Below are 17780 nucleotides of genomic sequence, written 5' to 3'. Positions count from 1 at the left end.
CAGAACTGTGGACTTTAGAAAATGTTGGTGGCTTTGAAGTCTTGATGATTAAGATGTCCCGCGTTCATACATTGTGACATAATTGTTGCAAAACTCTTTTTGACATTTGCAGCTTCTTTTACACCCACATTGGCTTCTTTCTCATGAATTGTATAACTCTCGGAGTAGTTATAGTCGAATAACATTTTTAATTGACGTGAGGTTATCAGTGGGCACCAGGACAGCTTCTGATAGCTCCTGCAGACACAAGGAAGCAAAAGAGCATGACTGAGCTTGTTTCTCCTCTGTGGAACGTCACCAGACGGTTGAATCCAATCTGTGAGACGGATCTCCATTTGACAAATACTCCTCTTAATACTCTTAATCCTTCAAGCTATACCTGTCAGTGAAAAAAGACACACATGTGCACACATGCCTGTGGGCATGATATTCCCATAATGTTCCATATCCTATCACAACCGAGTGTTTTCATTTGGGTCTCCAGGGAGATTCCTGTTAGTAAAACCTGTCAAATGATTTCTTTTTAAAGCGCCATATAAAATAAAAACAGGAGAGGTGGAAAAATAATCAATCATTTTGACACTTTTTTTCCTTATTAATCCAAAAAGGTTCTTTTTAGTCTTCAATGGCTTAAAAAAATTCATATTAGAAGAGTTTTAAGGAAAGCTAGCATGGCTTTAAATGTTATAAGTCTTCTAGTAATGACATTACCCATTAGATCTTGGTTTTACTGCTTAGACAGCAGTTCTGTGTAAAATATGGAAGTAATGGTGTTTGAACAGACTAAAAAAGTGGAACATAACTTCCCCTCTGTTGAAACACTCTGGCCATGATGCTGCCTTGACCAGAGGCGGCCACAGTCAGGGGTTACGGCCCGGTCAGGTTCATCTGGCTGTGCTGGAAGCCATGAAATTGACAGGTTAATCTGCATTCCACCTTTGTGTGGAAGGGCAAGAGGACATGAGGAGCTGCTACAAGGCTGTCATTGAAGTGAAACGTGCAGGTTAGCGACCCCAGTAAATAAGAGTGTAGCAAAAAACTAGCATAAAGCTACACAATGACAAGCAGAGCCGGACTTGTACAGAAAGTCAGGCTGGGTGCCGTGTGCTCACTCAGGCCACCCCAGCTCATACTGCACGCATATGTTCACACTTACACAAGTACATAGTCAAAACACTTCTATATTAATGATGTAATCGAAAACAGGAACTGGAGAGTTTGGGAACCACTCGTCTAACTTTAGAAGGGGTTTCAAACTTTATCATGCAACCCACCTATGGACGTATATTTGGTCCGAAGCAGGGGGGCCCAGCTCCTAGTCCTGGTCCTCGTGTGGGATGGTCTCAGCCTGATGGAAAGCTTGGTTTTGATGTGGAAGAAGATTGAACGTTTACAATCTTCGGATTGATTTTTCAAATTTCTGTGCAGACTGTGAGCATTAGTTGCCGGCATTTGCTAACCTCTGCCAGCATTCTTTTCTCAATACTAGATACTTTGCCATCACACATCACACACAAAGCCAGTGGAAGGTTATTAAACCAAGAAAGTGATGAAAAATGATCAATAGATTAAGAAACGAAACTTAAATTGTGCAGTTTGCTTCTCTTGGAAATGCAGTCTGACATCAAGATGTTTAACAGCACGTCTCTTTTCTGAACCACACGCTGCATATGTTCTCTTTGTCACACACATGGTAGCCTATCAGATCACATGATGATGCTGCTATTGTTAGTGATCATAACGTTTCAATTGTTTATCGGTTTTAATGCAGGTTCCTGAGCATTATGTCTTATTCACTATATTACCGTAATTAACTGTATTTAATTACGTATAAGAAAGTTAAATAATCTCATGTTAATTGTTTCAGCATTTTTTTTCTTGTATATATTTTATATATTTTTTTTAATCTAATTTTTATTTAATCAACTGGTAAAATTCATAATTAATTATATTTTTTTGCCTTTCCTTCAATTATTCATGTTCATTTTTATTTCTATCAAATTGCCTGTGGAATAAAGATATTAATGCACACTTTACAGTCATGCTATTTTACTTTAGGGGCAAAAAGTATCAGTATTGATGAAAACATACTATAAACTACAGGCAATCAGAAGGGAAAAAGTTTGATACACAGTCGTCTTAATGCTTCCTAATAGACGACTAACGTTATAAAACACGGTCACCTTACAATTGTTGTGCCTTTTCTGTGATGCTTCTAAACCTTTTAGATAAATTTGTATCTATTACGTCTTTCTTTTGTCACTTTAAATGCCTCACTTGTGTCCGCTGGTGTCTTGGCAACCGGATGCTGATGAAGTCATCCAGAAGAATCTGCTGCAGGAGGTTTGCTTGCACTATTTTAAGCCAGAACAGATAAGAAGTTCTGTGTCTTGAAAAGCTGGATTTTGTCCAATCTGCACAAAGACAATTTATCTGACACCCCATTTAACATGACATGAACTGGATGTGAAGTTTGATGCTGAACTGGTGTGTCTGGCGCGTTAAAGAATGACTTTTTACAATCTTTAAATGACAACATATTCTTTTGTTGGTGTTGCGTTACATCAACATGAAGGTTAATACAACACACATTATTCTGCTTATGTATTCTATAAACAGTGCTCTGCTGGAGACACACATTTGCTTGGTTTCTTAGCAACAAGGAGAGAAGTGGGTTGACGTTGGTGATTTGCTGAGAGGAGAACAAAGCAGCAGGAAACGTTTTTCAGTGCTTTTAGGTGTCTTTTTTTTTTTTTTTATAATTAAGAAACTTATTGGATTCTTTTCACTCTGGAAACTGCTGCAGATAGTAAGAAACAAACTTATGCATCCATGTTAGAGCTGCAACAGGACAAAAAGGATTTTTTATTTTCCCAGGAAGTCTGATGCATGAAAAACAAATATCAAAAAGACCTCCACCAAAGCATCTGGCCGCGTGAACTCATGAATCATCAAAGAATACATAGTAAATACTTCTTTTTTTTAAAATTAGTAGACTCGGATGAAGAAAGATTTCGGGCTTTGCTGTAAAAGTGTGTCTGGCGACCACATTTATTTATTTACTTTTAAATGACAGGACAGCTCTGCACAATGTTCAGCTTGTCTTTTGTTCACTTTCAAAGTGTTCTTCAGCCGCTTGCTGAGGTTTCGAGCTGCTCGCAGAATAGCCTGATTAAAGACGAGGAGGGGGGGCCTGAAATCCTAAAGCGTGGTGGGAAATGTGCTGTTGACAGCGCTGAGATGATGGGATAAAAGCGGAGGAGGAGGATTAGGAGGTTAGAGAAACTGAGGGATAAGACGATATCTCTCCCTCCATTGTTTTCTTTTCTCAGTGTGAGACATCCCGCCATGTTCAAACTAATAATTTTCCCTTCCAATCTGTAATTTAAAGCTCCGTATCAATGCTGAGAAGTTAAATCAGACACAAGGCGATGAAAAGGCTTGTCACAAGAGGTATGATGAGCATATGACCATATGAAAGCTGCACCCTACGGGTACAAACTGTCCAGAGTTCAACGTTGTCATAGCAGACTGCAAAGATCTCTGGAAGTCATTATGTGGCCAGGAGGATGAAGATGTGCCAAGAAGTCATTTAAAATCAAAAAGAGACCACTCTGAACATCTGCCCTGCAGAGGTCCCGTTCACCCCGCATCAACCTCGCTCTGCTGTCGTTTGTTTATACTGCTGTTTACGCTCGACAGCCTGCAGACATGAGGCAATGTTTCCTGTGACAAGGTGCTTCCCCGCTGTTTTTTTTATTTTTTTACTCGTACGCACTGGAGGTCTCTCCTCTGTGTCGACACAGTTGCATAAATCAAGCCAACCTCAGAGAATCTGTGGTGAAAATTTCCCCCCTCTCAGCTGTGGTTGTTCCAGCACCGTGCCCCCCCCCCAGAGGTTCATCTCTTCCAGCGCGCAGGCTTCCCTCCCAACAAAAATCCATCCATGTGTGAAAAGTGGGGGATTCCCTCCCATCGTCTCCATCCACTCACTGTGCTCACTTGTTCACTCAAGCAGCTCTTTGGTTACCGGTTACGTTGCAGTTTCCAGTTCAGTGCCAAACTGAATGATGGCGCTCTTCACCTCACTGGGGGCTTGCAAAGAGCTTGAACGTTTAGGATGGTTTTGGATTAGCACCAAAGCATCTCAAACATCTGTCATTCAGAGGACTTTTGGGTTTGGGAATTTAATTTTGCTACATAAAAGTATCTGGGATGAGTTTCAGCTTCTCTGAGGTTTTGCAGATTCTCAGTTTTCACCGTGGCCACCCTGAGGGACTTGGCCTCAGTCTCCCCGGTTGCCACATTCGACACATTAGCTGTGGGAGATGAATGATCCGGTGCAGGGTGTGTGACTGCTAGGTGTGTGGGTGTGTCTCCCGGGAGCTGGATCAGCCTCCTGTGCAGAGGTTTGTCTGTGGGTATAATGTGAACAGCACTGAGGTGCAGTCAGACCTGCTGTGTCTCCTGCAGTCATGCTCCACCATGTTGGATGGTACTTGCTGCTGGGATGCCTTTTGCTGGACTTAAAGGGGTTGCATGTGCAAGGTCAGAGACGTCGGAACGGAAAGGTACTCCCTGCTTTAACCACACATAGACACACACTCACAGATTGGACCTTTTCATTTTCTTGCTTTTTTGCTGTGATGCTGAAGAAAGTGGTGCTAAATATGCTAAATGAGCTAAATATCATTGCAGAGGTGTTTCTGTTCAGTTTCACTTGACTGCATCATTAAGTTCTTTTTATGGGATTTAAAGAAGTAAAATTTGCACCTGATTTGGTTTTAAGTTTTAAATTAAAGTTAAATAAAAGCAGTGGACAGTGCTCTGTTGGGTTTAATAGCTATTAAAGAAGTAGATCAAAGTTTGAAAACTTCCTTTGAGAAACTGCTTCATTTAAAACCAATGAATGAAGGAAAACATGGATAATCAAGCTTTTAAAGATGTTAGAAGATGGTTTTCACAGCCATCTTCTTCATGCTGATCAAATCTGTGCCCAAAGACACAAGTGGGATTCTCATTGTAAGCTAGCTACAGTTGATAGCATCATTTCATCAGAGCTACTAAATACATATTAGTGTCAATATTTTTAAAGGCATTTAAAACAATGAAAGATTAAATTCAAATGACACCAATTAAAAAACAACAACAAAAAAAAAAAACAGTATCTAAACAGTCAATAGACTAAAATATAATTCCTATTAAAAACTGAAGTTATCTTTAAAGATTTCAGAAGTGAGAATCAGTAAAACGCTCCACAGAAACTGTCTGCAAAGTGATGAAAAGGTTTGTCTTTGAGTCTGATCTTGGAACATCTATGAGCATCTGACAGGTCGACTTCAGCGTTTTAACTGGACTATGATGGTGTGAAAGTTTCCCTAGATGAGCTGGGGGCCACACCATTAAACCTCTGAATAACCAGCGATGAAATGTAAAAAATAATCCATCATAAAACAGGAAACACGATGGAGTCAAATAATCCTGTAAGCATGATGTCTTTGGGTCAAGCAGCTGCATATTACACCAGCGTTATATGAATAAGAGTCTGATCCATGCACACATACAAGGAACTGCAGCTCCGAAGCAGAGACAACTCAGTAATACTTGATTTATTAGACTCCTCTGTGCTGGATTCATTGTCTCCATTAGAAACTGAAAACACACTGGTGTTACTAGAGTGTGATCTGTCAGATCCCTCTTATAAAATAATGAGTGGTTCTCACACCTTTTACGTGCCACCTTAGAAAATCAAAGGCTCTCAAGCAATTTTATACCTACTGTTGTATTACCATGGAAGAGACCGACTCCTGTCCATCAGGCACACCAAAACTGAACGGCAGGTTTATGTTGGCAGCTTCGATCACATTGTTAAAGATGTTCATCTCCAGAACTGTTGTTAAAACATTTGCACACAACCCAAGCGATGATCCTTCGACAACGTCCTTATAATGTCTCCTTCTGCCATCTCACACATGCTGTAGAGTAAACCAGAACATTCATCTGGTTCATTTATGAGTTGACCAGAATGTTTCTCAGTGGAGAAGCTGTTACAAGTGAACGCAGTTCTTAAATGTTTGCTTCCGTATCATACCTGACTGCGCCCAATCCATTGGGTTTGGTTTGTACGACAGAAAAGACTTTCTTGCAGAGATACGTCATTGCAAAGAGGAGACAAGATAATTTGGTCGATATCGGAAATATTCTCTGCATACCAATAGAGGGAGCCAAGTAGCTTATCCCCATTTGTTCTCCGTCCCCTTTAATGGTTCCCCACCTGCAGGCTGCAGAGAAAAATGTCAAGAGATTCTGCTTCTTTCGGTCTTTAGCTCCATTTTCCAAAGACTTCGTGATCTTATTGTACGTCTGTCCTAAGAGAGACCACCACAGTTGGTTTGGTGGAGGCTTTGATCCGGGCTAACAGTGGCATTTCTAATACGGGTGGTCCTGCCAGGAGTTAAATCCCTGACCACGACGGTCTTAATGCCAGACTTGACCTGCTGAGCCGGTGAATGCCACTGAGTCAGAGCAGAGTCACACGCTGACTTGAGCTGTGCACATGATATGCCCAGTGAACAGACGCGTTACATAAACATATATGAATACACTCACAAGTCGTGGCATGATTGATTTGCTGGTTTGTGTACGTGTGTGTGTTTGTGTGTGTGTGTGTGTGTGTACTGTTCTTTGTCTGCAGGGTTGAAACTTCAAGACAAACGCAAACCTATGCAATCAAACTGTTTCCGTTTGGTTTGCTTAACATTTTCGGCCTCTTTGTTTACCGTTTCTTACTGTATCGCGTGTACGCTGGCAGGGCCCCCGTCACGAAATTTTCCAGGCGAAGTTGCCTACCGCTGCTTACAAGACCCAGCCGGTCTGAGTGTGTCTGCATACCTGTGTCTGGGTGAGATTTACGGACCTTGCCTCTTGATTATCCCTTTGTAGGTGTGAGGGTTCATTGTCTGTGTGTGTGTGTGTGCGCACATGTGTGCTGATGATAGCACTTCACCCTGCAGCGCTTTTGTCAGTCTGCAAGGCCGCCATAGATCTCGCATAGCTCAAAACAGAGGATCTGTCGGCTTTGCATGAAGAGAGACTCCTGAGGAGACTTGTGCTGATGGAAGGACACGGTGATTAGCTATAACCATTAATCTTAGCCAGGTGTGCCGCGTCAACATCTGCCCTATTTACTGTATATTTCAGAACAATCCGATCTAGATCTAATCGGGCTCTTTGTTTTTCTAACGGCATCGATGATCAAACAGTTGTAAACGCTCAGTGAGGGCGATGGGATTCCACAGATTTTCCCAGCAGCAACATACCGTGCGGCGCTACTGTAACTGAGACGGGAAGAATACAAAACAAAGTCATGCATCAGCAAGAAACAAGTCCTTGCCTGTTGGATCAGTGGCTGTAAGAGGATGCTGAAAATCCAGTGCAGAATCACTGTTGAGTTGCGAACACTCAGTGCACGCTAAGTGAACTAGTTGTATTTACGCTAATAAACACAAAGTGTGTGCCAACATTTCTAGAACAATACAGTAAAATTTCCTGCAAAACCTGATACAGTGATATGCGCATTACCTGCAGTTGGCCGCACATCATCCTTTACCTTCTTTTAGTATGCATGTTTTTATCCTCCTGTGTGTAAAGGTAGGAAGTGTGATGGCCTGAAATGTTTTGTTTCAGGGTTTTCCACCTGCTGTGGTGGATTTTCTGCTGTTTTTCGAAGCCGTACTCCCTTATTGCTCTGCATTTTGCTGTTGTTTGTTATTAAGGATGCTGGTTTTCTCTTCAGTTATCTATAAGAAGATTTCTGTCTCCTCCTCCATCCATACAAACTGCACCATCTTTACCTGCAATGACCTGGTCACATGATCCCCTACGTCATTTCCAATGACATGAATGCCAGAAATAGTTTCCATTACACTTTTGCGACATGCTACCTATTTGACATGTCTTAAAAACCACCTCATGAGAGAGTCAACTTTCAGCAATATTCTTCAAAATTTAAATGTTTCTATTACCAATTTTTTATTGCAATTTTTTGCTTTTGAGCAGTTCTAGGGGTGACAGACAGAGTGTTATCCTCCTGACTACCAGGAAAAAAAAATGTGTAACTACAAATGTCCACTACGGAGGACATTGCTTAAACTTTTAAATTAGTGGTAAAATATAGTTATATTTATCTAAGAAACGATTTAATGTGTTTATAAGATATTCAATGGAAATATAACTACACAATTTCAAGTAAAAATCAGCACAAAGAAAAGTATTATGCACTTTTGCTCTTCCCATAAAACATGCTTGTTGCAATGGAGGCCATTTTTCTTGAAGAGAGAAAGAAAGTTCACAACCCCCCCCCCAAAAAAAATGTCCTCTTTAAAAACTAAAAGGTGTTAGTTCAGTAGCATTCAGGGAGATGAAAATATTTAGGTTTACAAAGGTCCTCCACAGAGGACAAATCTGAGCTACTGGTAGTCAGGAAGATATTGGGCTGCATGTGATGTGGGTTGATCGTACAAATCTGTTTATTTAAAAAAAAAAAAAAAAAAAGTAAAAAAAGTTAATGGTTTCAGTGGTTTTGGGGTTAAAATATTTAAATAAGGATAAAAATGACTACCATTCTGATATTAGACTTAAATTTATTCATTTATAGCAGTGTTGTCCAGTTCTGGTCCTCAAGGGCCACAGTCCTGCAGTTTTTCCATGATTCCCCGCTCCAACACACCTGACTCAAAAAAAAAAAAAGACTCATTGTGCAGAACTTCATTGGCTTTTGGACCCATTTTATTTGAGACAGGTGTGTTGGAGGGGGGACACGTTAAAAAACCTGCAGGACTACGGCCCTTGAAGACCAACTTCGGACACCCCTGACTTACAGGACAGTAAAAATCTCTCTCACTCTGCTTCCTTTACAGTCCCATCATAACAAGAGGTGTTGTCAGGATACAATGATATAAACATACACAAACATTGCTTTAGGCTGACAGTGTGCTAGCTAGCTTGAGCCTGTTACTAGAGAGCTTTCAGAAAGACAACAGAAACACACATGATCTAAATTTTGTTTTACAGTAATAAGCACTCTGACAAAGACATTTTATTCTCTTTTAGCATGTGATCATGTGCAATAGAGAACAATAGAGTGGTGCAATAGTTTAGTTTCACTGATTAGTGAGATAACATGTGGTTTGGTTCATCTCAGTGGGACTGGTACAGATTGTGCATTTATCACAAGCAGAATCTTGCTGGGATGCGTTTGAGCTTTGTTGACAGTAGTTAGCAGATCAGACTAAAGGTTTGAAGCAATCAGAACTTTTCCAGCTTAATAAATAAATATTTAAATTCAGGTGCAATCAAATTATTCAAAACCACAAGTTGGTTCCAACAGCGATCCATCAGAAAGATTAAAGCAAACCATGCCTCAGAACATAAGGCTTTTCCAACTCCTTTGCTGTTTTTGTGGCTTTCATCCCCAACTCTACTGGTTCCCATTAAAAGCTCCAGTCATTAATAACTGTCCACTGTTTATTTACATTCTGTTTTAAAGTAGTTATGCTCTTTGGTTTTTTAGCAAATATTACTCATACAGGAGTGAATAGTGTATGTTGTGGTCTATTTTCAGTGGTAAGGTTTTAGACTTTTGGCACACTTGTTGGTCTTTCCAGCAGTGGGATGGCGAATGTGGGGTATGAGTCAGTTCATGAAAAAAAAAGTGCAACTCATCGACGGTTTAAAGTTTTTTTTTACAGTAACGGCAGTTAAGTTTTCATTGGTTTTGCTCAACTTATTTAACAGTGCCAGTTTTACCAGTCAACACCCAGTTTTAATTAGATTTTTAACATAGTTGTGTGAATGGGGAATGCAAGCTTCTGTGTTTATTGGAAGAAAGTGACCTTCCTCGATGCTTGTCTGCCAGCAGAGACTGACAGCAGATGCTGGGAGTCTAATTATTTAATGAACTAAAGAAGTGGTTCCGAACCTGGGGTCTGGGACCCACAACAGGGTCCTCCAAAGAGCACAAGGGCTCCCTGAGGCTTTGACTATTCAATAGTCTTAATTTTTTACAATGTGGTTAAAAATTAAGACCATGTCCACACAGAAATGAGTTAGTGTGTCAACTGAAGTTTATTTTAATCATGTTTTGTTAACATGAAAATGGCATTTTGGGAGCCTGAAAACCCAAACCAGATCCCAAAGTTAGATGGTCAGTGATTAAGTAGAGCTACAGTACGAGAGACTGCATGTCTGTCCTGGTAACTTTAATTTTCCTGCAATATTTCATCAATAAAATGTCTGAAAAACACCACAAAAAAGACTATTTCTAACAATATTTTTTTCTTTTTAGGCTTGTAAGGCTTAATGTCTTGGCCTCATGGAAGGATAGGACTGAGCCACAATTCAGTACCAGGCAGCACAGTAGCGTAGGGGTTAGTACTGCAAGAAGGCTGCTGGTTGGAGCCTCACCTGGGGGGGAGATTTAAACAGTGGGCCTTTCTGTGTGGAGTTTGCATATCCTCCCCGTGTATGTGCAGGTTCTTTCTGGGTACTCTGGCTCCCTCCAACCCACAAGGCATGCATGCTAGGTGTTAGGTTCATTGCTATGGGTATTGATCAGTTCTCACTGGTAAGTTGCTCTGTTGAAAAGCACCTGCCAAAAGACAGTAAATTACAATAGAATATCATTAATGAGAACATAAAACCAAGCATGGCTTCAGCATTGGGTGGGGCAGGGGGTCTATGGCTTTTGAGGTATTTGGATGAAGAGAAATGGTTTGGGAACCACTGGTGTAAAGTAAATCAAATGCAGGTTTAATGGAAAGTAAAAACTATTTCCACAGGAATCTATTTATTTTGTCCACATACTTGCACATGAAGTCAGTGTCCTAATACTTTTGTTGAGTTCATTCGCCCACGTTTTAACTTCAAGAGAAATACCTCAACGGTAAGCATGTTGTCAAAAGAATATTTCATCAGTCGGTATTATCTATGGTTACAACTTTCAGTGTTGGATAAGCAACGGCTCCTGACTGACTGGCCAGCATATCACAGTGCTGTTAACTAATTATGGTCTGGGCTGGCATTCATGGGGGTATCGCACAGACCGGAGGGGAGATAAGATGAGGGGACTGTGTTGAGCAGAAGGGATCCAGTGTCAGCTTATCAGCTGGGGCCGCTCGCCTAAATGTTGCCTGAGGAGAAAAAGAGCCTTTGTTTTCATTTGAGGCACTGCATTTGGTCTCCTGACCATTTCATATGATCCCTGGTCCTACTGGCTTCACTTCACACAAAGTTTTGAGGACTGTTTAATGATTTAGAGGTAATGAATTAATCCAGTTTTGAACGGCTTGATTGGTCCGAGAAATGTTAAGCTGCTGTAAACTTAGGATGACTGCTAAATTGTGTTATTTACAAAAAGCAATATGGGGTTTAAAGGTTAACACAAGTCTGTTTCATGAGACGATTACGTTTTCTACTGTGTGTGTGGTGTTAACTGGTTTCTTACCTACCGAGGAGTTACTCTGAAGAAACACTATTTCTTTTTATGCTATACTGGTTGGGAATGTATGAAATTGAGTAAATGTCAGACAGACAAGCTGCTTTTTTGTTTAAATAAATTAGTTTGCATTTAGCCTAGCTTGGCTCCAATCGACATTGCAAGAAGTGTTTGAGCAAAATATGGCCCAAATGTGCCTTTTTGTTCCTTGACTTACAGCGCTTACTAAATGTAAGTGTGTCTGCTAGAAGTCTAGAAGTATGCTACAAGTATACTTGCTAGAATCAACATCCAGGCAACAACAAACATCGGCACCACATGTGGCCAGGAGATTTGCCATAATCTAAGCTATGCTGGTAGCAGACATCTGGCCACTTCTGGCCCACAGAACCCTTGCTAATGCCATAACTAAGCCATAGGGGCCAAAAGTAGCCCAGATTTGGTCCAGTGTGGTCACTTTATGCTTTATTCTTGGTGGTTTGTTGAGTTGGCAAAATTGGAGGGTTGATTTTTTTATGTTATTTTATCTACTTTGATCCACCTGTGCTAATTCCTAATGGTTCTATTATTCTATTAACATCTCACTTTCAGTCACAGTTTATCAAATAAATGAACCATTTTTACCATCATTTATCAACGTAGTAGTAAATACACAGATTACCCCCCCCCCCCCCTCCTAACAGAAATAATAATCAGTTTGCAGGTTTAAATAAATTTAGTTTACGAACGTTAACATTTTTAGCAATGTTGGAACATTAAACAAAGAAAAAAAATCATTTTCAAATCTCATGAAACCAATATTTTTCTTGCAGTGAAACTACAAAATCACGCTAATTGAAAATTCTTTCTATTTTATTAATAATATGACTTATTTAGAATTTGATGGGAGCAATATGCTTACGATCAAATAGTGGTAAAAAGAAAAATAAGACAGAACAAAAGGTGTTGGCTGAGAGAAAAAAACAAAAAGGTTATAACTAATTATGCTAATGGCAAGCAGACAAATAATGACATTAAAAAAAAGAAAGCAGAACGGGTACCTGATAAAGGCAGAGTCATGGTACATGTAAGTAAAGTTGGGTAGTTTCAAGGATCTGCAAAGCAAAAGAAAATTTGTCTGCAAATTTGTTCTGCAAAATGTGAAACAAGATCAGAATAATTCTGCTGAATTGTTAGTTTCCACGTATGACTCCACACAGACATTGTTTTTCTTTATATTATTATTTTAACTTTCACCAAGGAAGTTATTCTTTTTCCTGGCATTTGTTTGTTTGTGTTCAAGATAACTCAAAGTTATAAACAGATTTTTATTAAAGTTTTTGGAGTTGTTGGAAAATGTGAAAAGGAAGAACTGATTTAATTTTGCTGGTGATTGGGATCCCAGTTTGGATCCATAAATATTTTGGAACTGTGGCCCTTGGCGAAGGTTTGAGCTCTCTTAGAGCTTTCCTAGTTTATATTTGTATTATTTTATTATTTATGTATTATGTACATATTTTTTCAAGGTTTTATATGGATTTTTATCTTCAATTAAAACCTCTTTCTTTTAATTGATGGAGCTCTGAACACTTCTATCGCATTTTATTTTTTTCTCTTATTTTGGGTTAATTGTGTTGTACTATGTTGCATTTGTTTTCAAATTTGCATATATGTACCCATGTCATTGCAAAACAAATGTGGCTACATAAAGAAACCTTAATTTAAAATCAATGATACATCATGTTTAATAATATATCACATATATCTGGCTTTGGCAGAATCTGTGAGAGGACGGATGTATGTGATGTTTGAGTCGTGCATTAAAAACATTATGCTTTTGTCATGAAAATTGCTGCAAAGGCCCAGAAACATGTCTGGAAATGATTTTTGAATGCAATTTGACATGCAGTCCTCTGATTTAGGTGTAATCATACAATGATGGATCCATTATCCAGAAATGTTGTCTTCGCTGAACCAAGATTAATGTCAAATAGAAACCATTGAAAGAGACAACTGAGATTTGTTCTAAAAGCTTAGTTCAAAGGTTTGCGTTTCAGATAGTGTGGGAGAGCAGAAACTGAACTTAAGAACTGCCAATGTACAAATCTTGGAAGATTTCATCAACACTTAAAGGTAAAATGACATTTTGAAGCAAGATATGCTTCATGAGAGCAGCATCTTTTCAGGGAAGACTTTGCAGAATTTAGCAAGACAATATTAAACTGCATACTGCATCTGTTACAACTGGTTTATAGTTAAATAGTCCAAGCTCTCATTTGACCTGTCTGTAATCCAGATCTTTCGGGTATTGGATGGGTTCATTATGTAATACAAAATGTGACAAAGAAGGACAGTTTAGCAGCTGGATTGATGCATCAGTCCTTTCCTCTCTCAAAGGTCCAGCAGCCGGTCTTTTTAGGTTCCTGCTCAAAGACTTATAAAAATGGGGTTGCTACATGGTGGCCCAACTCTTGTAAGAGTGAGATGTGACAGAAAGATGCCTCACCTTCAACATTTTATGTCATTTCAATGTGAACAAGATGGAATTAACAAACCTTTGCATCCTGTGTTAAAGTTTTTGTCCTGTTTTTTTCTTTGGAATTGAAAAATTGAGTAAATCTTGCAGCCTTCAAAAGTAATCAGACAAGCCCTGAAGAATATCAGATATACATGTTTATGTAACCCCGCCTGTGTGGGAATCGCGCCTCTCCACGCGCGGTTACTCTGCGTTGTGTTTGTGGTGTTGCGGCGTAAGGCGGAGAGACCAGTCAGACACAGGCGGCTGTCTATTTGTGGCTCGGACCGGGCCGTTTATTCGTCGCGTCGTAACGGCGGCTTCACCCTTATGACGGGACACAATACACATTAACTCAAGATCAAAATGTAATCATAACAAAGACTCACAGTGGGCCGGCAGCTCAGCAACCTACAAGAGCTAATGTTGTAGCCGACCTGAAGCTAGCGAGGTCCACAGCTAACACATTTATGCGGACACAAATAAAATTAACATTTTTAACCCTGAACACCTTGCTGAACATCGCATATGCGTGTTTAAACACCCCAGCCAAACAGGCTGCCAGGAGGATAGGCTACCCATCACAAAACATCCACATTTTAACAGAGCATTATTTCTGCTGCTCACCTTATGACGGGACACAATACACATTAACTCAAGATGGCGCTGCTACGGAAGCATACTAAACAGTCAGGGCAAATGACTAGACAGTATCAGCGCACCATCTACCGGCCTTCTTAGGCAACTGCCCTACATTTACATCAGAAAGCAAGCCAGGATGTTGAACTTTTACACTAGTGCTTGTCCATTACTGTGGTGGGTTAAATCTGTGATGCTTAGAAAGCAAACATCCCTGTTCAGCCATATCTGCCTTTCCCTCCTGCTGTTGTGCTGCTCTCCACATGCCTCTGATCCACTAAGTGTTCTTTATTTCAGCCTGTTAGGGTCATCAACCTGAATTTACAGCCCTTTGGTGTCTTTCCCTTGAGAAGCTTCTCTCACTGTGACGCAATTCCCCGAAGCCCTACATTTAGATGCTTAGTTGTTTGCATGTGTGTGCTTTGCGACATGATCAGCAAGGGAGCATGCCTGGATTTTAGTGGTTCCTGTTATGTTTGGACTGTTTGCATGATCCCCTCTGGAGACTGCTCTGTTTGTTTTCAAAGCCCCCATAAACTCTTACAACTAATTTCTCCTTGTGAGCAGAAATCAAGCATACAATATTTGGAGTGGTTGCACTTAAGAAGTTTGAATAGTCCCAGTTGAGCTTAAACTAATGATTAATGATTTGTGACAATGCAAACAGGGCTCACATACACTTCATGTTAAGGTGCCCTAAACATAAACCCATTATGTTGCTTCTAATTGGAAGAGCAGAGGTAAATCTTTAACATCTGCACAGATAGCAGCTGACTGATAATAGAGAAGTCAAGCTTTGGAAGTAGATGACCTTGAATAAAAAATACATTGATTGATGTGTCTTTGAACGTATCATAGTTGCTTGTGCCAGATGGGTTGGTCTGAGTTTTACAGAAACTGCTGACCTATTGGGATTTTCATACACAACCATCTCTAGGATTTATAGAGAATGGTCCAAGGAAATCTGGAGTCAGCAGCAGTTGTCTGGACTAAAACACCTTGTTGATGTCAAATGGCAGAGGAGAGTCAACAGACTGGCTGGAAATGATAGGATAGGCAATAGGAACTTGAATAAACACCGAATGCGCCTCGCGTCAACCTCTGGAAGCCAATATAGAAGTGCCAAAAATTTCAATTCCCCCCTCATCCACTAGGGGGTTACTTGGAAGGTTAGGGGTTAATCAATCCCCATAGAGTCCCATGTTAAAAAGACCAACTTTACAGTAGAAATAAACATGTTTTCAGTCTGGTACAAAAAAAAATTAAGTTCAATAGGTCAAGAGGACAGATGGTAGCACAACCGTGGTCTTTCGATGGCCAACAGCAAAATTTCTGAGCGATGTTTCCAACATCCACCAAGAATCAAGGCAGTTGTGAAGGAAACATGGATTCAGCCTACAAAGGTACTACAAATGTGGATCTAATAAATTGTGAATGAGTGTAAAAGTCAGTTTTCAAGTCATTCTGAATGCTTTGTGATGGGAAAAGTGTTCACTTTCTTCTTTTAAGCACAGCTTATTCATGCTAGTAGCATTCGCTGTCATACAGCTGACACATTGACTCATTAAATATTTTGTAACCATTCCTGGATGCCTTGACTTAAATAGGGATTGTGTTTTGAATAGAAATAACACGATATTTCAGAGTGATTTACCTTAAAAATTCCATTAACCCTTTCATGCATAGTGGCCATGTAGTGGACATCTATTTACAAACTTTTTTTAATGCATATTCATGAATGAGGATAGGATTTTTGTAAATAAACCATTTCAGTAGATGTTAAGAAGTCATCCAATATGTTTCCACTCACTCTAAGAATAAATAAATATGTTATATAACTGAATATACTGTAATTACACAAGTTTGCCTTTGCGATAAATTGGAATAGAAAATGATACCGCTATATTTAAAAAAAGATTTACATAATATAATTATTATATATTATTTTATAAGTATTTTATAGAATAAATTAAATCTTAATTATCTTATTAAATCTCAAATCATGATAAATTCTAAATATCACTAACAAAGAAAAAAGTATCATTTCATATGTCTGTAGAGGTAAAATGCTGTAATTAATATAATTTATTACAATAATTAATATATATAAATATATATATATATATATATATATATATATATATATATATATATATATATATATATATATATATATATATCAACATTTTTTGTAATATATCAGGTTGTTTGATTAATGGGATTTTGCTAATCTTCAGGCACATGATCAATATCCTTCATTCAGATTTTTCTTTTAAATTTGCCATTGGTTTACCTGACAATCTTATTTTTTAGAAAATAAAGAAAATGAATGATGGTCATTGTAGATTTCTTGGCTTTCTTTAGGTGACCCAACACTGCTGTGACGATCTAAACACAGAGATCCAGACGATTCCCAACTATCAACATTAAACAAAAAAATGGAAATTGATCTTAAACAAGTTGAAATTCTTGTTATGTCATTTTGCAGAATGGTTTCCTGCGACGAGGGAGTTCTCGAGGAGATGGGACCATGCCTTCTAGACCCAATCGGAAAGGCTCAGTGGGTCGGGGAGATGTCTTTCTGGTGGATGAGGACACTGAGTTATTGGATCCCATCTTCCAAAACCCTCAATGGAAACCTTCCCGAAATGGACTTAAGGGAAGTCAAAAGGGGAAACCTGATGTATCATCTAAAAAGTTGGATGAGAACATCACAACAGAGAAGAAGATAGATTCAAGTGGAAGGACTTCTACACTGTTCCCTAAAAAACCCTCAGAAGACATAATTGACTTAGATGTTGGAAGTTCACCTAAAAAGCCCTCACTGGAAATTCTTCCACTTCCCAAGATCCCTTCAAGTCCCAGAACATCCACTGAATCCAACAAATCCCGTGAGGAAACCAAGACTGTTTCACCTTCACCTCATGGCAGCACCATGACCACACAGAGCACCAAACGGTTTGATAACAGAACCAAGCAGGAAAGTGAAAGCAAGCAACCAGACAAAGTCCGTCCTGGGATTGTGACCATTGTATCCAGAGATGGAGATCTGGTCCTTGGTTCAGATGATAAAACATATAGACTCCAGAGAGGTCCACCAGGACGAATGGGTCCTCCAGGACCGGAGGTAAGTGGCTGTTTGGACATCTTGTG

General features: G+C 39.4%; 1 protein-coding gene across 1 annotated transcript in view; it reads left to right on the top strand.

Moving 5' to 3' along the window:
- The window catches only part of LOC306768150 (uncharacterized protein), a gene marked incomplete at both ends in the record, with an annotated part of 129882 nt that overhangs the window by 47916 nt on the left and 64186 nt on the right, over positions 1–17780 (top strand). Inside the window, one exon of the mRNA XM_079256382.1 lies at positions 17116–17754. Within this exon, the coding sequence (XP_079112508.1) occupies positions 17116–17754 (639 nt within the window). The remainder of the gene's footprint in view (positions 1–17115; positions 17755–17780) is intronic.

Source organism: Telmatherina bonti (assembly GCF_933228915.1).
Source record: "Telmatherina bonti genome assembly, chromosome: 17".
NCBI lineage: Eukaryota > Metazoa > Chordata > Actinopteri > Atheriniformes > Telmatherinidae > Telmatherina > Telmatherina bonti.
This window is presented reverse-complemented; position numbering and strand designations above follow the sequence as displayed.